This window comes from Amblyomma mixtum, chromosome 5, assembly GCF_055824585.1.
Source record: "Amblyomma mixtum isolate Tamu chromosome 5, ASM5582458v1, whole genome shotgun sequence".
In the NCBI taxonomy this organism is placed as follows: Eukaryota; Metazoa; Arthropoda; class Arachnida; order Ixodida; family Ixodidae; genus Amblyomma; species Amblyomma mixtum.
In genome coordinates this window covers 88,863,959-88,887,226 of record NC_143016.1, presented here as the reverse complement: position 1 = coordinate 88,887,226, position 23,268 = coordinate 88,863,959, and the positions used below count along the sequence as shown (strand labels likewise).

At 46.7% G+C, this 23,268-nt stretch overlaps 3 protein-coding genes across 6 annotated transcripts in view; 1 reads left to right on the top strand and 2 right to left on the bottom strand.

Moving 5' to 3' along the window:
• Positions 1-7,845, top strand: part of LOC149342952 (uncharacterized) — a 16,135-nt gene extending 8,290 nt beyond the window's left edge. For all 3 annotated transcript variants that reach the window (XM_089545494.1, XM_089545495.1, XM_089545493.1), the window contains exons 9-12: positions 104-177; positions 1,291-1,522; positions 6,600-6,702; positions 7,270-7,845. In XM_089545494.1, coding sequence (XP_089401620.1) covers positions 104-177; positions 1,291-1,522; positions 6,600-6,702; positions 7,270-7,477 — 617 coding nt within the window. In that variant the 3' untranslated portion in view covers positions 7,478-7,845. The remainder of the gene's footprint in view (positions 1-103; positions 178-1,290; positions 1,523-6,599; positions 6,703-7,269) is intronic.
• Positions 5,012-23,268, bottom strand: LOC149342950 (uncharacterized). 2 transcript variants are annotated; one of them, XM_089545505.1, is made up of 9 exons: positions 22,873-23,268; positions 22,620-22,788; positions 21,893-22,025; positions 13,031-13,150; positions 12,732-12,843; positions 12,522-12,581; positions 11,932-12,003; positions 9,895-9,990; positions 5,012-5,597 (listed from the first exon to the last, which is right to left on the bottom strand). In XM_089545505.1, the coding sequence occupies exons 1-9, from the start codon at positions 22,927-22,929 to the stop codon at positions 5,571-5,573; spliced, it is 846 nt and encodes a 281-aa protein (XP_089401631.1). In that variant the 5' UTR covers positions 22,930-23,268; the 3' UTR covers positions 5,012-5,570. The 2 variants fall into 2 exon arrangements, with proteins under 2 accessions (XP_089401631.1, XP_089401630.1); XM_089545504.1 differs by having other exon boundaries at positions 12,522-12,584; positions 22,873-23,247.
• On the bottom strand, positions 14,634-17,064 carry LOC149342951 (RNA/RNP complex-1-interacting phosphatase-like). Its single transcript, XM_089545506.1, has 2 exons — positions 15,807-17,064; positions 14,634-14,696 (listed from the first exon to the last, which is right to left on the bottom strand). Exon 1 carries the CDS (start codon positions 16,393-16,395, stop codon positions 15,859-15,861), a length of 537 nt encoding a protein of 178 aa, XP_089401632.1. The 5' UTR covers positions 16,396-17,064; the 3' UTR covers positions 14,634-14,696; positions 15,807-15,858.

The following is a 23,268-nucleotide window of genomic DNA, read 5'->3' as shown; positions in this document are numbered from 1 at the left end:
AAGGTTTTGTAACCCTTTAGTCTATTTGCCATAACCACAGCAAACATTTCTTCCTGTAATCCACACTTGGCCTCCAGAAAAGTGGTTTGAATTATTGTTGCAGATTTCTTCAAGGCAGACCAAAAGTTCCTGATGTTTGAATTTGCAGATGGTGGAATATCCTTGGAAGATTACAAGGTGAGCTTATTCTATGTATAGTTCAGTCTCTTCAAGCTCAGTTTCTCAGGAGCAGAGGTGTAATGGCTGTTGTGCCAGTGACAGACAATGACACCCATTGGGCTTTGGTTGGTTGGTAACAACTTTATTTATAGTCCTGCAGGGCTTTCGCCGACGGGGCCTTAGGTCTCCCACGTGGGGACGTCGGACTTTTCCACAAAATTTTAATGGCAGTCTAACTGTTTTAACTGAACATGAGGTCAGATTTTATGCGAAGCATATTACAATAGGTAACCCAAGCCCTTCGTGACGGTTACACGCCGTGCACACCACGTGGCACAATGACGTCACGACAGATGAGAGACGGGGCTCCAACTCGTGCCGTCGCTGCGGTTGCACGCCGTGCAGACCACGTGGTATGGTGACGTCACACCACGTGACACAATGACGTCACGACAGATGAGAGACGGGGCTCCAACTTGTGCCGTCGCTGCGGTTGCACGCCGTGCAGACCACGTGGTATGGTGACGTCACACCACATGACACAATGACGTCACGACAGATCGCCGTCACGCGCTGGGAGAGGGAGAACGATGCCATCGCACAGACGCCGGAATGTCCTCGAGCGGCATTCCCACGCATTTCGAACGCGCGTTCACACTCGGTGTAGGTGAAACGCTCGCTCCACCGGGCAGGCAGACGCGGCTTCTGTGGCAATCCAGGCGCTCACCCAACGCACGTCTCGGGGTTAGTCGGCGTTCCGCTGTAGCCATGCCGTTGTCTTCCCCCACGACGAAGGCTAAACTCCACGTTTAAGTCAAACCGTGATATGCTTCGCATCTCACCAGGGTTAACCAAGTTAAGCCTCAGCCATTTTTGTTTCATGTACTACTTTGAGTCATCTCAATCAGGCTGCAGTATGGGAAAATAAATATCACCGTGTCTTGCTAGATGACGCAATCACTGCCTCAATTTGTGAGATGGCGTTAGCACTGAACAGTGTCATTTATCGATTAATTGGGCTGCAATGGATCACGAGTCTTCACAGTATGCTTGCAGTGTCACAGAGTAGTGACTAATTAGACACCGCTAGCTCACTGTCCTGACACAGCTTTACCTGCGTCCTCCTTGCAGGTAAAGTCTGCAACAGTGGCGAAAAGCATTTTCCTCCAAGTCGCCTGTGCCCTGGCTGTGGCCGAAACTGCACTGGAATTTGAACACCGTGACCTCCATTGGGGAAACATCCTCGTGGCGCCCACCAAGCGACCTTCCATTCAGTGCCATCTGCCTCAAGGAGACTTTGAGGTGGACACAAGGGGAGTCCTCGTCTCACTGATTGACTACACACTGTCCAGAATGCGCAAAGGTAAGAAGAACATAAAGGAACATTAGGCACTGTTATTCTGAGGCAATCTTCAGGTGATAGCTCAAGGCTTCTTGATGACAGCTGTGTGAGCTATGAAAAAAAAAGTGATGGGGTAATTTTAAGGGACAAGAAGAGAGTAGGGTCGGTTCGGAGCAAATGGGAGTTAATGATATTTTGGCTGAAATCAAGGAGAAGACATGGGCATGGGCAAGGCATCTGTTGCAGAGAGCAGATAACTGATAGTTGATTTGGGTAACAGGAGTGTATTCCAAGGGAAGAAAAATAGGGGCAAGGAGCGACAAGGAGTCGTGGGCAGGTGAAATTAAGGATTAAGGAGATAGGGTAGCTGCAGCTGCGTAGGGTAGGATTACTTGGAGGTCTTTGGGAGAGGCCTTTGTCTTGCAGTGGACTTATCGGGTGTTTCAGAGAAGCCTACCACTAATCTCTAGAAATGTTTAGAATTGCAACGAGTGCTTAAGCATCGAAGAGGAGCGTAGCAGTTTAAACACGGACGCTGTAAAACATCCTCTGTGCTGAAATGTTATGAAGGAAGTAGGACCTTCAGGCCCCCAAACGATATGGCGGCTAAAACTTTCACATTGCGCACTCGTAACCATCGTGCAAGTTTTTTTAACCTCGTGTCTGACCTTCACGACCAGTGTTCAGCATGCTTGCTTAATCTCGCCTCAATTGGCTGGCGCCTCTGGCCATCACAAGATCGTTGGATCACACCATGATACAGCAAACACCTTTTGAAGTGAACGACGCTAAACACTGGTGACACAAACGCGTCTGACCATGTGCTTTTGTTGGTGGATGGACAGACAAGCGGGCAAGCATATGTATGATATGAAATTTCGACTCTGTCTCCCCAAAAAAACTCTTGAACTTCTTCCCACATGATGAACTCTGCCCCCAAATTGATGTTAACTTCTCTGAAATAAGTGGGTTCATTACGCATGTATATAATGGTATATCAGGCAAATGCAAAAAGTTAGTATGTAATGATGTCTGTGTTGGCTCAGTCCAAACCTATTACGGCTCTTGGAGTATCATCCAGTTCAGAAAATGTGGAGCTGTGTTCGCTGAATATAAGTCCCATGGTCTTGTGGCCACTTTAGCACATCATTGCAGCAGTTTGCAGTCGTGTTGAAACAAAGTCTTGCGAGCAAATGTTTTTGCGATTTACAAACAATTAAAAAAGGCTGTACCTTCCGAATTTAGCTCATTGAACAGATGCTTAGAGATGTTTATGCTTATTTTTATGTTTGTGTTTTGCCAACAACATGATGAATGTGGCAGACATCTGAATGAAGCGATTTTCACATTTCAAGCATAGCTTCACCAACCTGGGTAGTGCTGGTGTTTGTCCTTCTCTTGTCTCGTCTTCCGTTGCGCTGTTTTATCCAATTCTTCAAACCTGGGCATGTACACTTTTTTGTGAGAAAAAGAAAACAAGCTTCTTGTTCATTGCCACTGGTGATGAAGTCAGCACAGGAGCAGAGCAAAGAAATTAGATTCAGTTGGTGCACTTCCCTAACTCAGCATTGTGGTCAGGTATCTTCTTTTGATGTGTTTCGGGGAAGCATTCCAAACCTGAAACCTACAATTTCATTGCTGAAAAAGAAACATTGAGCAAATAAATTTACAGATACTGTCGCTAGCCTTCCCAACCCTATACCGGAGCAGTTAGAAAGTGTCACACAGGCAACACTAAAACAAGACTACCGTAGATACTCATGTAAGGGCTGCACTTTTTTTTCCGTGGTTTTCACGGGGTGCGGCCCTTACATGGAACCGGCGGTTTTCCGCTAAAAATTTCTGCTACAGCGCAGCCCCGATTATGCATCCATTTTTTACGCGACGATACACATTTTTATGACGATCCTTCGAATACACAATGCATTAAAGGTGTGGATTTTGCCCGCGCGATCTGCGCGATTACCACCCGCAGTAAGACAGGTTGCTAGTGGTTGCTTCATCACTGCATTACTTTACTGGCAAATTTCACTTGATCCTAAGTTAAGATCCACCTAAGGTGCGGCGCTCGTGACAGCTTGGAGCGGCGCACCACCACCCAAAAATGCGCCACTCGCGTTCTCTTGCACGGCGAGGCACACCCTACACACCTGCACCCCATCCTTGCTTTTGCACAGGATAACGTTTTGTCAATCCTTTCTGGTGTGAACGCCGAGCGAGCTAGCGTCGATGACGGACTGTGTGTGTGGGGTTCCAGGCCGAGCACAGCACGCGGGACTACGCGTTCGTGGTCGTAGCGATTTTTACGCGGCCAAAATTATGCACGCATGAAACAGTTTTTGGCTCACTTTTTTTTTCGAATTGCCGGCGGCCAAGTTGGGGGTGCGGCCCTTGCACGAGTATATACGGTAGTATGGAGAACAGTCTCTCATGTCGGCGACATGACATCAGAGACAGTGTGCTGTAAATAAAGTGGACTTTACAATGACTGCTACGCATCGGACGGTTCACAACACGATAGCCAACGTGTTTCTTCTGAGTGCTTCAGCCTGGAACTGATAATCTAGACTTGTGCCATCGCACATGCAAGGTCAGGATTAGTAGAACTTTTAGGAAGTTACCGTCATCATGTACTGTCATTTACGCAGTCGCTACAAAGTGCAGTAGCCATTGAGACAGTGAACAGCGAGGCCAGAGCCCATGGTCTGGACAGCTGGATGCTATTGATGAATTAATAAGCAAGAGATAACAAACCTTGCAAAGGTCATTGTTTCACTTCAGTATTCTTTCCAATGTGAATTTGTGCTCATAGAGGTGCTGCAAAAGCATGCAGAGCATCTCAAAAACAGCTGCTGCATTGTTTTCCTAATGCATCTAGTTTGCTTCAAAATCTGTTACATTGAGGAACTGCCCCAATGTCATAACCTGAACAAAAAAATACAGTGGTTCAAAGCGTCCTCTTGATATCAGCGGTCTTGGTTGATGGGCTCTGCTTAACCCCTCTAGTAGACTTGGGACGAGCCAGGCTCGTCATAAGCAGACTCATTTCTGGCTCACGACGACTCCAAACTTGTTGCCTCCTGGTACTAGTCCAAAGTATTTCTTTGGTTTGCCGAACAGACAACAGCACGGATACTAAATGGCCATTATGATGCCATATTTGAAAAAAAGAATGTGTCCGTGCAAGGGCTAAGTGTGTGCACGTGCAAAGTGGGTATTCGGGCTCAGGTCTCACATGTGAAGAAAGATTGGTTTATGGGGTTTAACGTCCCAAAGCGACTAAGGCTATGAGAGACGCCGTAGTGGAGGGCTCCGGAAATTTCGACCACCTGGGGTTCTTTAACGTGCACTGACATCGCACAGTACACGGGCCTCTAGAATTTCTCCTCCAAAGAAATTCTAGCCGCCGCGGCCGGGATCGAACCCGCTTCTTTTGGGTCAGCAGCCGAGCACCATAACCGCTGAGCCACCGCGGCGGCACATGTGAAGAAAGAGAAACAGCGAAGTGTGTGATGTACAGAATATTGATTTTTATTTACAAACTCGCTCACATATAGGTCAGTGCGTGGCACCACAGCAAGCATGTGCAAAAGTTCACTAGGTGTATATTGGCACAAATGCACCTTTGGCACACGGCATGGCTCGCATGACAAAGAGTACAACAAGGCAAGCAAAAAGTGTGTCTGTGCCCAAGTGCACAATGTTCATTGCATTATCGAAGAAAATCTTTCTGATAGGCAAGAGTAAGTTTCCTTTTTGGCTGGCACTTGCATAGTTCACTTGATGTATTATAGCACAAATGCACGGCTCACATGACAAACAGCATAGCAAGGCAAGCAAAAAAATGTATGCGCATGTTGTGCATTGCAGTATCGAAGAATATCTTTTTGACAGGCAAGAGTAAGTATACTTTTCGGCTGGCACTTCTAGTGTTTCTAAGGCAATGCAGAGCAGGAAGAGAAGCAATGACGTGATGCAGATGCTTGAAGGTGCGCTTGAATGCCGGTTAGCAACCAAGTTGAATTCTACTGTTGCAGAAAACGATGGCTTTCACATTTTTCATGGTGCTTCAAGTCTTCTGTGCAGCCTCAAGCTTCTGCGAGAGAAAAAAAGAAAAAATTGATATGCTGCCAATATCTGTGCGGCATCAGTGATCAACAGTACCGGTTTGGCTGGCATGCGGAGGGCAGTTTTGCAAGTGCCCACAAAACCAAACAATCACTTTTCTACACACAGTACTCTCTGGCTCAGTGTTCAGTATGGCTCTGAGCATGCAGCTCACGTTAAGGCAAAGTCCTTTTGACCATGCCCTCTGCTGGACGCAGTGGAAATAACAATTAAAGCTGGAATGCACTCACACAATCCGTTACCCTTCATGGCCAAAGTAGAGGTGGATGTAGTAATTCAGCAATGGATTCCACAGTGTGCCTCCGCTGAGTGCAAGAACAAAGTGTGATGCAGACATTGCTCTTATCCTTGCACCTTTCCTCTGGAATGTCTGGAACATGCGCCTCCACATGCCAGCAATTCTGAATGTCTGCCCTGTACAGCGATCCAATGCTGCTTAGTGGCAACCTCAGTGTAAATCAAAAGGAGCTTGTTCTTTTTTTAAGGCCGACTGCACTGGAACATTTGGATTTATTTTAACGAATCATGGTTGCCCTATGCATTCAGTGTTTCATGAAAGTTTTTCTCATGCACCTGCCTTATTGTAAACAAAAACAATCACTTCATAGCTGAATTTTCGAGAGAAATGGGAATTCTTGAAGTTAGTTGCAGCACTCGGCAGAAAGAGTGTGGATTAATAGCTAGTCCTCAAGAAGCAAGTTGTGCATTTTCTAACAAAGCATCACCAAATTCACATGCAACCTGTGCCCATATACACATCACCTTTGGCATCATGTGAGTATGATTTTTCACACCAAGGAAGGAGGACATGCGGCACACAAGATGGCGGTGCCCTGACTAAGATAGCTTGCGGGAATCATAACCAAAATTGATCTGTTGAACAGCTTTTAGACTGCCCCCTAGTGCATAACTCGCTGACTTCAGTGTTGCCTGCACTATGCTGAATTTTCTCTCTCCTGTCTCAACTAAGGTGGTGCAATCATCTTCACCGATGTGTCCAAAGATAAGGCGCTTTTCAGCGGCTCTGGTGACTACCAGTTTGACATCTACAGGCGCATGAAGCAGCACAATCAGTAAGTGCAGTGGTCCCACTGTTTTTGAACAGTTCATGCACTGTCCATTCTGCACTACTCAGTGAAAAAGGTGTAGCAATGCGAAGTCATGCCTTAAATACCGAATTAGTACCTGTTTGGACAGAGCATTGTTTTGCTCTTAGGTACTCTTATGTCCACTGTTGACTTCCAGGAAGACGTTTTGCAGACACAAGAGCTATTTATTCACACTTGACTCTGGCATACACGTTTTGTGACCATTTAGCAGCAAAAAGTCATCTCCCCTTGGATATGGGTGGGGACAGGGAAGATGCTTCCCAGGGGTAGAAAGGAGGAAAGCGCGCTTCCATCGCGAAGTCCGGTGCGGAAGACTGCATGCGCGCTGTGTCCATTGTCCCCTTACACAGAAGGCACTAAACATTCTTTTTCACCATGTTAGTGGTTAGTTACTTCATATACACAAATGTCTACTATGAAAAACAACTATCCTTCTAGAAGGTAAATTCGGAAATGTCGTGATGCAATGGTAGAGTGCTAACTACGTTCTACTCCAGTTCCTAAAGTGGTTTAATTGATTTTTACTTGCAGAAACGACTGGAAGAGCTTCAAACCGTACACAAATGTGCTCTGGCTCCACTACTTGTCACGAAAACTCCTTGAGAAGTCTTATTGTGCCAGGAGTCGGCAACAGTCCTCTACACTCGCCGAGCTTAGACAGTGGAGTGATGCGCTGGTTCTGGAATGCCTATCAGCCAAAGAGGTTTTCCTGAAGTGCATCAACAAGCAACCGTTGTGAAAAATCAAGGCACCTCCACCCACCTACTCGGACATTCATTGCCATCGGCACAGCATTTTTCTACCTGTTTTTACTTTCCGCATATCCTCTAAAGTCATGTAAAATCACCCCAAAGGTTTCAGGCTGCACACTCAGAAACGGTTTTGGCTAAGTAGCCTCTTGCTCAACTTTACTCATTCCAACTGTAAATACTTTGCTTTTGCTTTTTATTTTATTTTATTCAGTTCAAAGACATCATTATTTCTTGTTCATTTCACTCGCCATCACCTCTCACCTGTAAAATACCATTGCCCACCCATTGTTTCCATCATTTGTTCAGACACAAATGTAGACGTTTTACTATTTTTAACAATAAATGCTGCTACAAAGATGCAACTTTCATTGTACTTTAAAAAAAAAAGTACAAAGAAGACATGGCTAGCAACCTGTAAAGTTCGTAATCAGAAAACTAGGCATCTCTTTGAACTAGTACTTTGAGCTGTGCCAATGAAGCTCAATGAACATCATGAGTGAGTTTTTTTTTTTGTGTCCTAAAAGAAGGAAAACAGGGTCAGGAAACCCTATAATCGAACAGCATTGTCACCTCCTACAAGTGCACCAGTTTCCTTGTCATGGGGTGACAAAGGGGTCACTATGACTGCATTAGTTCATTGAAGGTGCATTAAAGAGGAATCTGAACTCGTCTTTTTACCGCTGGAACTCGATCTACATGTTCCGAGCATTCTTAGAAACCAAGCAGAGGGCTGAGTCGGGCTGGTTGGTTCATGTTGGTGTGACAAAACAGCGCTGACGGACGGGACGCGCATGTGTCTGTCTCTTCTTCCTTCGTCCCGTCCGTCAGCGCTGTTTTGTCACACCATTCTTAGAGACTTTGAATTATTGTCCTGTGCGACCGATTTCCCTAATTTAAATCGGATTAAATGTCCCGGCTCCTGCCTTTTTTTGAACTCACAGCTGACGGTAGGAGGAGTCAGTCAGCCTTTCAGCCAGTCCCGTGGCGGCTTGCCGCTCTGCCATCGGCGGAGTGATATTGTTACGGTGCATAACAATATCACTCCACCAATGGCAGAGCGGCAAGCCGCCACGGGACTGGCTGAAAGGTTGACTCCTCCTACCGTCAGCTGTGAGTTCAAAAAAAGGCAGGAGCCGGGACGTCTGCTGCTGGGCTAACCGCCCGTAATAATATGTAGTGATCGGCGAAAGCAATGAGTCCACGCATATTTTTATTTCCGTGGGCCTAATTTGCGCCTATGTAGTCTGACTGGATCTTTTTATTCGAACCTAAACACAAAATAAAAGCGAAGCCGCTACTAGACTGCCTGAAAGGCACTCCACGCGTTAGTTGACTCCTCCTACCTTCAGCGGTGAGTTCAAAAAAAGGCGGGAGCCAGGATGTTTAATCCGATTTAAATTGTGAAAATCGGCTGCGCAGGACAATAATTCGAAGTTTCTAAGAATGCTCGGAACGTGTAGATCGAGTTCCCGCGGTAAAAAGACGAATTCAGATTCCTCTTTAAAGGGACACTGAGGAGAAATTGAAGTTGACTTGCATCGACAGAATACCAGCTCCTGATAAATGCCATTCATACTGACAACAAAGCTCTTGTAACGTAGAAAAGAGCAAGAACCAAAATACAGGTATCGCCGCCACAGGCCAAACTCGCAAGTACAAGCTTCATGGCGTCATAGAACAAAACAGTGTTGCTAGAACCAATAGTTCTAGCAACACTAGGACACGAGAAGCTACGAATCACTGAGGCGCAGCAAATGCATGCGCAAATCTCCTTGACGTCGCCAGATGGCGCCACGTACCCGATAGCTACGCGCGCTCCTGCAGCGCGGGGACCAATCGGCGCTTGCTCTCAGCGGTATGGGGGCTCCCGGTATTCCGCTAACGGTAACAAGGTACACGGTATGCTAAAGGCGTCTATTTGCGAGAACTTCGTTGACGACTTCGAGAACGGGATCCATTGTAACGCTGGCAAAACGCCGGTGCAAATGTAAACAAAGCGACGGCCGCAATAGCCGATAGATGCCTTCAACGTGCGGCCGGCGGTAGCTTTCTTTTCGGCTGCTGCTGGGCCGCACTGCTGGCTGCCAGAAATCACGGAGTCTGTGTTACGTCATGTGAATGTCATGTTTCGCGTCACTTAGTTCTGTGTCGTCATAGCAGAATCCCAAGTTTGAATCAGAGCGGCGGGAAAAACTATTTCAACTTCAAATCCAAATTTATTAGAAAGAAATGCATCTTTCGCTGCCGGCCAAGTGGCAACAAAGCCATGAAATGCCGAACTATCGGATTTTGCTATAAAAAAAATATTAATAGAGCTCTCCTCAGTGTCCCTTTAATGCATCTTTAACAGCCTAAACGGCTGCCATACCACAAAATTCTAAATTACTGCAGCACTTTTACTCACTGCTCGCTCCTTTTCTAGATTCTTCTCAAGTGCCTTCGTGAGATGTTCGCCAGTCCTCTTCACAGCCTCAAGCTTGGCCTGAATTGTTTTCTCATCCTGAAAACCATAAGGCAGAATGAAAAGAAGTGGTTACGTACAGGGCGGAACTCCCAAAGGATCAATGCCTTCTTCCATGGGGACGAATGCCATTTGAGCATTGGTTCTCTCAATGGCATTATCCCAACTTTTCGTGGAATATTGCAGCAAGCCGATTTGGTTCAACTTCCCCATAAGCCCTTGTTGTATAGTAGCTGTACTAAGACTGCCACAAATTTTAACTTCAAGGCCTGCAAGTCGAGGTGAGTTTTATTTATTTATTTATTTATGCACATTGCGACCCCTATCGCAGGAGTGGACTCCTACAAGACATCATAGATAGAGTCATGGTAGCAAAAACTAAAACACAAAAGTTGAAAACAGAGGGAACACTACACAAATTGGGAGCGTAGGAACAGTAAATAAAGAGAATATGAATCAGTTATGGCATGCATAAATCTGTCTATTGGGAGGGAACGGACTGGACCAGGCAGTGTATTCCAATGCTCAATGGTACGCGGAAAGAAACTGTATTAAAACGCATAAGTGCGCGCAAAGTAAGGTGACCGATTAAGATTATAACTTGTTGATATACAGCACTCGTGATGTGCTTGAGAGTCGGTAGTCTGAATGAACGACACACTGCAAAAATTTTAACCATTCTAGTTGCTGGCGAGTTATCTGTGATGTTTTGAGTGCAGAAGAGGGTGAAAAATTACAGCGATATTTATTACATATAAAGCGAACTGGTTTCCTTTGGATGGCCTCAATTTTCTTAATCTCTGTTACCTTGTAGGAATTTCACACAAAACAAGCATAGTCAAGAATTGGACAGATTAGGGTTTTACACATTAGTTACCTGGTTTCCTTCAGAGCCTGGGTTAATGTTCGTCTAAGATATCCCAAAAACAAACAGTCAAGTATGACAGTTAAATGACATGTCTTTGCAGGTGCACTAGTTTGCCCTGCCAAACATTGCTTGTGGCCTTGTTGACAACTACGAAGCAGTAGCAGTATGCTCCAAACAAGAATGCTGTAGCTTTTCTTTCTTTTTACGCACCATGCAACCTATCTCACCCACTGTTGATGTCAATACAGGCAAGAAAGTTGTAGATCCTAAATATTAAAGGTGCACTGAAGAGGAATCTCAACTCGTCTTTTTGCCGCGGGAACTCAATCTACACGTTCCGAGCATTCTTAGAAACTTCGATTTATTGCCCTGTGTGGCCGATTTCCCTAATTAAATCGAATTAACGTCCGGCTCCCGCCTTTTTTTTTTTTTAATTCTCCCTCGTACGATGGGCGGAGTCGACCAACGCGGGGAGTGCCTTTGACCCAGTCCCGTGGCGGAGTAATACGTAGTAGTCCGTAGAAGCAAATAGTCCGCGCATATTTTTATTCCTGCGGGCTTATTTTGCGGTTATATAATCTGCAAATGAAACTATTTATTCACGGAAACCTAAAAAACAAAATGAAGTGAAAGCAAAGCCTCCACGGAGCTGGCTGAAGGGCACTCCACGCGGTGGTTGACTCCGCCCACCGTACAAGGGAGAATTAAAAAAAAAAAGGCGGGAGCCGGACGTTAATTCGATTTAATTAGGGAAATCGGCCACACAGGGCAATAAATCGAGGTTTCTAAGAATGCTCAGAACGTGTAGATCGAGTTCCCGTGGCAAAAAGACAAGTTCAGATTCCTCTTCAGTGCACCTTTAACACCTTGTCTTACAAGCATGATTCTGCCACAGCCCAAATGTTAAATACCATCATGTGCTCTTTTTCCCAGCCCTGCCCGTAGCCTACAAGACATGCAGCAAAAATACTTTAATATTCTGTGTAAATTAGGGCAAACTATTATGGGCAGCAATGAATGCTGCATTAGCAGGCACAGCTTTAAATACCATAAACTTTAGCTCTCTGCAAGCATTCATATCAAATATATTGCTAGGTGGTTGCACAACTGACCGGTGGAAGGTCAGCCATTGGTTGCAGTTTTTCATCAAGCTTCCTTTCCTTTTTCATGAGTCTTTCTAATTCCTGCAAAACAAGAGAGCAAGGATAACAGAATGGTGCAGCGACTCCTAACCGCAACAAACCTGAAAAGGTTACAAATGACAGTCTGCCTTAGACTTTTCTGGGCTACTATCTGTCATTCAATGCAAGACATGCACTGGCAGTGCCATTTGAAAGATGTAATAGTTTTATCTGCGCTATAAATAAGGGAAAGATGCAACTTCTTCAGTCAAACTGGACACCTGAATCACATTGTGAAGGCCCTCACACTGATCGTAGCATTGCATGTCATATGCTGTCTTTTCCTTCGGGTAATCTTTCACATACGTGTTCAGGGGGGGTTCTTCAACGTTCTAAGAAAAGAGCACCAGCTCACCATGCAAGCATCTACCACTCGGACCAATAAATACAGTTCTCATTGTTTAGTCTACATGAGCCAATAACCGAGATCTACTTGTAAGGTGTCTTCGTGATAGATTACTCTGTTATTTCGATGGAAAACATGGAATGCCAAAGGCAGAATGCCAGCTGTGCTGTTGTACCTCAGACAATGAAAGAAGATGGCCAGGGCCCTGGGGTAGTGGACCTTGGTCTCGACGCTGCTGCTGAAAAAGCAAAACAAAAAAGATTCTGTACAGATGCAACTTAGCTGCCCTGCAAGCAGAAGCGTCACGCACACAGCTTGGACAGAACAATTCAAAAGCAAACAATACATGTCTAGGACTAGGTTTTTTGCAATTAAAGTGCCATACCTCAAGTATAGTCAGTAATGCCTGGCGCTTCTGATCAATTTTTTCCCAAGCATCCATTTTGCGCTCCTCTTCCTTTGGCGATATGTGCCTCACGCCGGCTTTTGCATTTTCCCTACGCAGGGTTGAACAAAAAAAAAAAAAGAAATTATGAGGTGCACTTAAGTCTCCTATGAGCAGAAATGCAAAAGCTGTGCACGCTTCGAAAGCCAAGAAAGGCTTTCTTTCGCCCTAAAAGTTTCTCTTCTCCTTGCTCCAAGTAACTCACCAGCTCCTGCTACAACCAATTTTTTACCACTTACAATCGCTCCTTGGTCGTCTGAATCAGCTCCTTGAAGTTGGCAATATCTCGTCTCAGCTCTGATTCTTTAGAATGAAGTTCTTTACGCTGCTGGTGGAGACTTAGAAGCTTCTCTTCAATTCTGTGTAAAGAAAAGAAAATTATTTTAAAAACAGCCACCCGCAGCCTGTCTCAACATAAAGGAAGCTCAGTCAGGCATGATAGAGTTGCTATATACTTGGTTTCCCTCAATGCCACGGCTGTTGCTATTCTCCTTCAATTATTGCAAATTGAAAGCTCTTTCAAAACTTCACTCCAAACTTGTGATAGCTGTCCACCAATGCCAAGCCAGCTTGAAGTAGATGTACAGTATGGTACACTGTTAAAGGAAACATGCGATTGCGTGGCCTCCGCGCTTCGCGGAGCGCTGCTGCCGAGAACTTGCGGGAATTGTCGGCACAAGACACATGCGCAGTAAGCCTAACGACTGGTCATTCCGCGCATGCGCCTGATGCCGCCTATTCTCCCCGCATCTAGGCGGCAGGGCTTCGTGAAGCGCAGAGGGCACGCGATCGCATGTTCCCTTTAACAATGGACCGTACTGTACAGGTAGCTATGCTGAATGGCAGTGCCTGCAGCATCTGCATGTTGCGAGCGTTTTTGGGTACACCAGTAACAACAGAAGCAGCTGACTGCTGCAGCAATAGCGTCTGGTGTAGCATTCAGCGAAGTGCCACAAGTTCAAGTGCTACATGAGAAAGCACTGTATCAGATCTACTTTTAACTTAACCTACTTTCTAGCTTAACCCGAGTCATAACGTTGCCAGACGTGCCGACAACACAGAAAAGCAAAACCATGAGCCAACCAGGCTAAACACATGCTTTTGCATGTCTACTCAGTTTTACTACGTTACAACTGCACCACTTTTTTTCTTCGTCAACTTTACACTCAGGTTATCCACTTGTGATGCAACAGTTCCCCTGCAGCAGACAAGATTTATATCTCCTTCAGGCACTAATTATTATCCACTGAACACAACATCTTAAAATTTTTAGAACTAGAGAAGCCAAGATCAGGCTAGAGCAGGGGTTCTCAAACTTTTTTGCTTGGAGGAACCCCAAAAGCCTTCAATAAGTTCCAGGGAACCCCCCCCCCCCCCCCCCCCCCCCCCCTGCTTTCACTTACCAGCAATGTTGTCGAGTGCATTTTTGCAAAGAGAGAGTTGCAAAAGTTAAATGTTTATTGCACAGATTAATACAAATACTAATGTGATGGGTGGTACTGCTTCCCTTTTAAGAGCAAGTCAAAGCCTGGCTGAGTAGCACTCCGAGCCAGTCTCATATCAGCTGCCGGGTCAGGGCCGGTGAGGGTTCTCGCGGAACACAAGACAGCCTGCGGAACCCAGTTTGAGAACCCCTGGGCTAGAGGAAAGCTTGTACCCATTGGAAACTGGTGGGTACCCTGCTCTACTGGGGATCGAAGCCCACACTCCTGCATACAAGGCAGATGCTCAAACTATTAAACAACCACTGCAGTAAATTTTTAAAATTGATCAAGAAGCTTGCTGAGATTGCACAGAAAAATTTCTCCAGATGCCTAATTATGCAGTTTCGGCCAAGACCTCACATCTTTGCAATGAACTCAATGCAGGCTTCAGGGTCTCAGTTATGCTTCTTTAAATTTATTCCTGCAAAGAGAAGTCATTATACAAACAAATCAGCACATTTTAGGCCTTGTAAAGCACTCGTGCATGAAAAAACAAACGAAAATGCGCGCTTACTAAACCCATGCCACAGCAGAGGCAGGTTTATAGTAACCCCCCCCCCCCCCCCCCCCAAGCTAGAAATATTTTACATAACACGACCAGGCTGAACCCCACAATTTTTTGATGAAAAGAGTTGAACAAATACTTGAAGTGAGGTCATGGCCCCCAACCACCCCATCCAAAGGTGACATATATATATGCCCCTGTACCAGTGCTACCATAAAACACAGGCATTCATTTTAAAAGAAGATTTTCTTTTTCTTCACGCGGCATGCTTGGCTTAGAATGGATGTACAAAAGATTTCGCACATTTCATTACTTTTTCATAGTGTGCTCATTTAAGGATATTGCACCTGGCATATGAGGATGAGATAGTGCTCAGGTTGCATGTACAAATGTAGACTCAGCACTTGAAGGAATAAAATTCCTTCCTGGTGAGCTGAGGAGATTTTTCAGCAGCTTTTTGTGGAACACACAAGGCCTGATGAGGAAGAGTAATTGAAGCCTTGAACACAAGTTGAAGCACACCAAGCACAATAGTCAAATGCAAGAATATGTGCAAACAAGCTTTCACGGTTTGGTAAAATGTTTAGAAATGTTTAGAAACAAGTCCTAGTTTTTTTGTCTCTTCAGCTCCTACTGCCGCTTGAAGCTTTGTCCATCGCTAGCAAGCAAACACACCTGCTTGCTTGCCTACTGGATGTAGTGACCTCACTAGGTCCTGGACATCATTTTTTTTTTTTATTGCATATGTCTTAAGCACCACACATGATAATTTGGTTAGGCTTCCCTTTTAAAAAGCCCTGGATAGCACAATAAAATATAAATATGACATGATGCAGTAAATTAACGTCTGTTTCAGGAAAATCGTTAGTTGCGCGGCTCGCAACAGCATCAATGCTGGCGGGCTCCAGCCCCGTGGCGGTCGCATCAAAGCGCCATCGTGCGTTGCGTCCATCACATGATGTTCACACAACCTCGCTGCGATCGCGGAAAGGAAGAAAAACCAGCTACCCGGCCGCAAATACGAACCCAGTTATCACTGTCGAGATGGGCCGGAGAGGCCGTCCCAGCAACCAAGGCATCACTGAAACCTTTCGTGGAGGTCCTTGACGTACTCTTGCCTGTCAAACTGGTGACCGCGGGCGTTCTGAAATTGCTCAATAGCCGTCGCGGGCGCTACGCCGAGGCTACCAATCATGTACCTGCAGACCAGGTAGCCAGTCCTGTTCACGCCGTGTGTACAGTGCACCCCAATAAGCTTGCCATCATTTGCAGGTTTCTCGGCGAACGCGTCGACAGTTCGGGTGAACTTTTTCACGACTTTGCGATTAGGCAACAGCTGGCCGGCGCACCTGATCTTGGCATGGTTGATGCCGTGGCTGACCATTACCTGAGGGTCGTAGTAGCGGTCAGTGCATGTCAGATCGATGACGAGGCCTAGATCGGGTACTCGTTGTAGCAGGTCGTTCGGTGTGAATCGCCTTTCGGGAGGCATGCGAATGGATATCAGCTCCCGAAGCGGCACCTTGAACGGTACAAATCGAGTCCCGGGCACAGTTCCTCCCAAGTCGTCGTAGTCTAGCCACCGGTCAGGGACGGCATTTCTGGATGGGGCCATTCCGAGGTCACCTCCGAAGCTGCTCAACAGCGTGCCATCATAGCCTCCTTCGGATCGTTTTAAAGAATGACATTGCCTTTGTAACGACGGCCACACGGCCCCCGTTCACGCTACGCGCCCAATGCGCCCCGTAGGCGCAAAAGATGGCGGCAACGACGTAGGCAGCGCGACATAATTTCGTATTCGGTTATCGGGCTTGCCCGAAGTGCCGAATTCCCTGCGTGGGACAGGTGGTGGTGGTGTGAACGGAGAGCCCGGATTAGCCTCACAGCGCGGTAACTGCTCCGCCTGTGTCACTGATTTAAATGATTGCTTCTCTACCACTGTGCCATAAGGCCAGTGTCCGCTAAAAACTTCGTGTGATTTGACAATAATTGCCGCTCAGACGGAAACCGACAGTCGTATGACATTCTCGCTACCTCGTGCTAACTGCAGAAACTCGAGCATTCCTATGCCACAGACGACCATACTATGGAAAGGTGAGCACCACTGAGGCAGCAGACTCGCGCTCCGAGGTGCCTTGCGTACGAACCGGTCATGCCAGTATAGACCTTTTAAGTAAGGGCTCCTTGGGCGCCGCCACATTGCTCGCTGGGCTGTTGTGCGCACCCCGTGCTAGCGCGGTCGAAGCGGCAGCGGAACCGGATTGCAACAGCCCAGAGAGGGGGCGTTTCGAGATCCCCCCCCCCTCCTAATGGAAAAGCCTATTGGGAGTGGCTACCTTGCTGCTAGCTGGCTGAATATCTGTCCGGTTAGGATGCCGGCAGTGTTGGTTGATTGGCTCGCTGTAGTCACGTGACATGCACAGAACCTCTGGAGATGGAATTTTTTTGTTTTTATAAACTTAAAAAGAAAACAGGTCAAATAAATGTTTCCACTGGGGGTGTGTTGCCTTTAGGTAGCATACTGAAATTCATTGGGTTAGGTTTGATCGCCGGCAGCTTTTTGTGCAGGGTATTCTGCCTGCAAAACAGCTGGAAAAAGATCATTCCAATTCCTGCAGTGTCCTTTCATTGGCTGTGTACAATGATGTGACTGGAATCAGTCAATGGGTTTAAACGGCCGGCAAAGTTTCCTGCCGGGTATTTGCCGGCTGCCGACACAGTAGTCTCGTCCATTATTCTTTTTTTTTTTCACATACAACAATAGCTATAGCATGAGACAGGTTTTGTCAATGCCACAGGCACTCCTGGCGGCATATACACGTACTTATCGGCAGAGAATCTGGAAGCGAGTAGTAGCCAAGTTGCAGAAAACAATTTTCAACTGCATAATAAACAAGAAAAAAATCTTAGCAGGGGAAGGAAGGAGTTTTCTTGAAGTTTGTGGCGGCGTCTTCATAGCATACATCGCAACCAATAGCTCTTTCATAATCTGCCGACCTGTGAGAACGTGCCCTTCAAGATCAAGTGGCCAGGGTCCTTTGATAACTCAATGACGTCACCAATCTAGGACCATGGGTCCACCTCCAAAAGGCCGGGAGGACGCCTGTACCAAATTTTAGAACTGGTGGAGGATCCTGCAACACGTTACAAATCGACCACCACCTCCCGCAGGAGAAAGAAGCAACCAAGCCACCCAGCCAAGTCTGCACACTTGTTTGCTGAGCAATGTACTGTTAGCACCAGGGCTCGAAAACCAGTACCGTCTCATAAAATGCAGACGCGCTCTATCACTGTGTGTGCTGACCGCAACTCCGAAAACACTGTGCCCCCATTGGCTAAAATTATATCTCAAATGTGCGTCCCATCATTCAGTACACTTGCATTGCCTGGGACCGTTCAACTAAGTCAAATGTAGAACTTGAATGCATAAATGCATACAGGCATGTGCTGCTCACTTCGTGGCAGGTGATTATGGCTTCTCGAAAAGATACTGCCATATTTCTAATAATCTTCGATGGCCACTACTCAAAGTAAGAAGAAAATACAGTCGAATCTCATTAAGATGAACTCGGTTAGGATGAATTCTCGGATAATATGAACAATATGAGAACATTCGGCTGGTTTTCCATAGACTCAATGTAATTAAAATGAACTGCTTCATGTGTCCTTCGGTTAAGACGAACTTTCGCAGCGACCATGACCATGGTAATTCCATGCAAGGACACTCGCAAAGGTTCCGCGAGGAACTCTTCAGGCAAGCTGGAGAAAAAAAATAGCAGACAGCGTAGCATGGCTAAGCGCAGCATATTGTGTAGTAGCACGAGTTACGGTGGAAACTTCAGGACGTGCTAAAGGCATTTGACCTAAAGGCCTTATCCAGAAGGCATTTACCATGAAGGCTTTCAAATAAGGCCTTTGATCTAAAGGACTTTACCACAAAGACCTTTGACCTAAGCACCTTTACTCTAAAAGCATTCACTTTGAAGGCCTTCACCTGGGTCAAGGCCTGCCAGGTGTACACACCTGGCAGGTTGCCCACAACCCAGTGGGCAGGTGGGTCTCCTGCCATAAAGCAGGCTTCAGGGACATACGTACAATTTTCCCAAACTGGAAAATGCACCTAGTAGTGCTCCTGCACTAAAAAAAAAAATTTTGAAAGCTTCCTCCTCAGGAAAGAGAGCTTCTCCGCATCTTTCGCTTAGCGCTGTTCGGGAATGCACTTCAATCCCACCGCTGCCGCCAGAGTTGGAAACTGAGGGGTTGTCTGACTCGTTCAGCCCCGTAGGTCCTGGCTCCGAAGGACGGTGTCGAACTCCATTATGGAGGAAACTGTAAAGTAGGTTTATTTGTACATATTGTAACGTGGCGGCCAGCCAAAGAATGAGGCGTGGTGAACCATGAACAAGAGATGATTTAATGGCCGCTGGCCTAGCGCGAGCGCTCAGTCCCGCACCACTGCCAGCTTCGTCTTCGTCACACTACCCAGGGCCTCCGAGCGATCGTCCCGATTGGTGACGAACAGACGGCGAAATGGCGATGGTTTTGAGTGGGGGGTTGACCAGTATGTAGAAGATGGTGCAGTGCTGGCCGCCACGATGAGAAAGATGAGAGAATGAGTCCCGGTCCACGAAGCATCCGGGCCGCAGGGTGCCAGGAGCTGACGGCCAAGGCCCTTGGACGCTTTGAACGGCAGGGGCAGGGGGGCAGTGTCCTCATGTGTGGGCAGGGTCTTGGGTCGGTCGTGTCTTGGGTCTCAGGTTGGCCGGGTCTTGGGTCGTCGTGTCTTGTGGTCCGGGCGGGGGACGGGGCAGGGGTGAGCATCGAGGTCGGTTCAGGTCGGGCAGGCTGGGGCACTCACGGCTGACGTCCACGGCAGGCGCAGGACACCGCAGCTCCGAGACCAGGACGGCGATGAAGGGACCCCAGCACCTCACACCAAATGTAATGTGGCGGCCAGCCGAAGAATGAGGCATGGTGAACCATGAACAAGAGATGATTTAATGGCCGCTGGCCTAGCGCGAGCGCTCCGTCCCGCGCCACTGCCAGCTTCGTCTTCGTCACAATATTTACAGTTGAGATAGGAGTGCTTCGGTGACCAAACAGCATCCCGTTAAATACGCTTCATATTCCCCAGGTCCCTGACTGGGGAACAAACTTCGGAGAACAATGTCCAGTCAGGTGGGCAGTTGTGGACACTGGTGGTACCACCCACGGCAGGGGGCGGTGCTGACACTCTCTTGTAGCTCGGTTGATGGGAAGGGGTAGAGACAGAGTCATCAAACACTGATGTGTCAATTTGACCACTGCAGCAAGTCTTCTGTTCGTTGTCTCAGTGGGAAAGGAATTTCCTGCAGTCTCCCAGCAGGTGAATGAACGTCCTCGTACTACCCCACCGGATGTCCAAAACACGAGACCTTTGTCGAGGACACAGTCGTCTTTAAATTAACAGCAACAGCTTAACCTTTCGCAGCATCACTCTGTTCGGCAACCCGAGAGCAGACTTGGCCACTTGACACCGTTTCCGCTGTTGCCAGTCCTCGCTGCATCTTTGCTTCACGATGACTCATGTTTGCTAGGAAGTACTCACATGCCTGTGTTTGCCGATCTTAACAGCGCCAACAAAGTAGCTAACTTGCGTATTTCCGCAAGCTGCGGAGGAGCGTTCTTGCGAGTGCGGGTAGCGAAGGCAGGGACGCCAGACTCCGGCATCGCGCGCATCACATGCTGCATGTTGCCTCCAGAGGACGAAAAGGCGCATAGGCGCAGAGCACATTTGATAGTGATTGGAAGCAGACTTACAAAGTGATGCGCCGTTACAACGTGGGTTTTCACAGCGCATAGATCTGACATGGCCACATACTATGCAGAGTCCACGTTGTTTGGGGTGGATAGAAATACGTGAATTGCACCTGCTCGCATACTTGACAACATCCATGCCACAAAAGAAGTGGTATAGCAGAGAGAGAAAGATGGTCATATTGCTTTCAGAGCCTGCATTGCAAAACTAGCCACCTGGGCACCTTCGGTGCACTTCACTGTCAACTTGAGTTTTATCCGACTAGTATAATGCGCTCTAATGTGGCTTTGTTTGCTTCCTCTTCACCCCCTACAGTAATGCCACTAAGGGGCTGCAGGTACCCAAATAAATAAATAAAATGAAACTATCAATATAACTTCCCACATTTCAGGCAAAATGGTGTTATTTTCCTTTTCCTTCTTTGCTGTCTTTGCCTTTTAAACAAGTGAATCACTGACTGGCTCAAAAGTCTATGCTCCTTACATGTTGTGTGCCACGAATGTAATGCAGTCAGCCACCTGGAAGACAGAAGCAGTTCCTGAAGGTAATGCCTTTTGATTTCATTTTCTTGACTTGGCTGTGGGCCAGTGACATGGCTTGTGCTTGTGGATGAAAACTCTGACACTCTTCAGTCTTTCAATTTTGTTGTGGCAAGCATGCAACCTAGTGCTTGGAGTTGACTTCAATGAAGAGTGGCTTCAATGAAAGCTGCCTAGCTCCGAGAGAAGTCTAGCCATTAAAATTCCATCAGCTTTTACTGGACAATGACATACATTGCTTTTAGACCTACTCTCTCAAATAGCAATGGAGAATGTACTGCTCATGAGCACATTCTTGCACACAATTTAAGATCTTGTCAGCTCGCTGCATCAATTTCAATGTTAGTTACAAATTTGCTCTCATCTGCTACATGTAATATTTTATCACTGCACAGCTTTTTCAAAGGCTAAACAGATTACTTTTCATGTAGCAAACAATACTGCATTTTCAATCTTGTTCACTGACATGCAGTTCAACAATGCATAGTCAAGCCACAGTGGCCACTATCTTTGCACACATAGAGCCCGGTGAAAGGCGGCACACATGTATGACTGCCTTATCACCACCTGCTTCACCCTGCACCACTGATGATGTGCACTGAACACCGAAATGGTGCCTGTCATGTCACATCAAAGCCTGCAATATACCTGACAGCCCTCCTCAGAGTTCACTTTGATTTCCTTGCTGGCTTTGCATACATCACTCGAAATGCCCCACGCAATAGCTGATTATAACAGAAGTCGTCAGTGACTTATGCAACATATGCAATCCTCACCTTTGTGGGCAACCGTCTTGGCACCCCAGTTGAGCAGCAACACGCGACAGGTCCTTAAGGTGTAAGCGCACACTTTCAGGAAGCTGCCGTGGTGCAATTTGTGTTGCTGAGAGGGCAGCTTCGAGCTTTTCAGCTGTCAAAAGTGAAAACAGAGTAAGCAAATTCTTTCAGAAAGCTTTAATGAATTACTGGCATGCATACGCTTGCAATAATGCTCCTTTTCTATGAGAATCTACTGATGGAGTGCCAATACACCATCATCTATTTCTAGGGCACGCCAAATCTTTCTTGGCTAGCAAAAAGGAATTAAGTCCAAAAAGCATTGCAATACTATTTCTCTTTTTCGATCGCCTATTTAACATTGGGGCACACTGGCATTATTTACCTAGGTCACAGGAGGCTGCAAATACTCATTTTTTATTACTTCATTTTACACAGTGTACCCTTCTATATCAGTAACATGCTCAGCCATAGGCGTGCCCGCTCGTTCTGTTCTTTTCCCCGTGTTCTCGACACCTTTAAGCAATTCGGAGGGCTATAGAGGGAGTTACTGTACACTTGCTCTATCTCCCCCCACACCCCTAAAGGAGGGAGGGCAGGACGGGGACCCCGTGTGTTTCACGACCCGATAGCCGAGCACGTACGCACACACTCGCAAGTGCGTTGGACAGCAGCAGGACTGTCAGAATCAGTGTTTGATTGCAGATGCCATCAAGAAATTCGCTACCTTTTGCGTTGAAGGCCTTCGTCCTTTCTTCCAGGATTACTATCTGGTCCAGTGCATCTTTTTCAGCGGCCTTCTGGAACGTCATTAATTTGTGCATTGCAGTGAGCCCTTTTTCGTCCATTTCGACTTCGTGCCCTTCGCCGAGCATTTCGCGGAGCCAGACATTCACCTGAAAAAAGAAAATGACCACACTCTCGAGTTGCTGCTACTGCAAACTCGCAGTCGGTCTCCGTTGCACTAAAGTACTGCGAACCTCTCCGCTCATTTGCTCCTTCGCGGAAGCGTCGGCCGCGTCGCAGCTGCGTTCCATATTTGCTACGAATGCTTGTTTTCTACGCTTAAACGGCTAATTCCATCTAGGGATCGGCCTTTGAACACCTGCGCACGCTGCTGCGGTGAATAAGCGAATCGGGCACCTAGAAACTACAAAAAACCGCGCGCCCCGTGAAAGTCAGACAGTTGGGATGATGATGATGAAAATTAATGTGTAAAAGTATATAAATTTTATAAGCACATTAAAATCTAGAAAACAAATTAATTTAGGAATTTAAAATCATTTTAAATTATACTGTGTTAGTTGTTTTATTTTACTGGCGCAACTTGCACTTTTGTTTCAAGGGTATGAATGATTCGACTAGGAGGCTGTGGA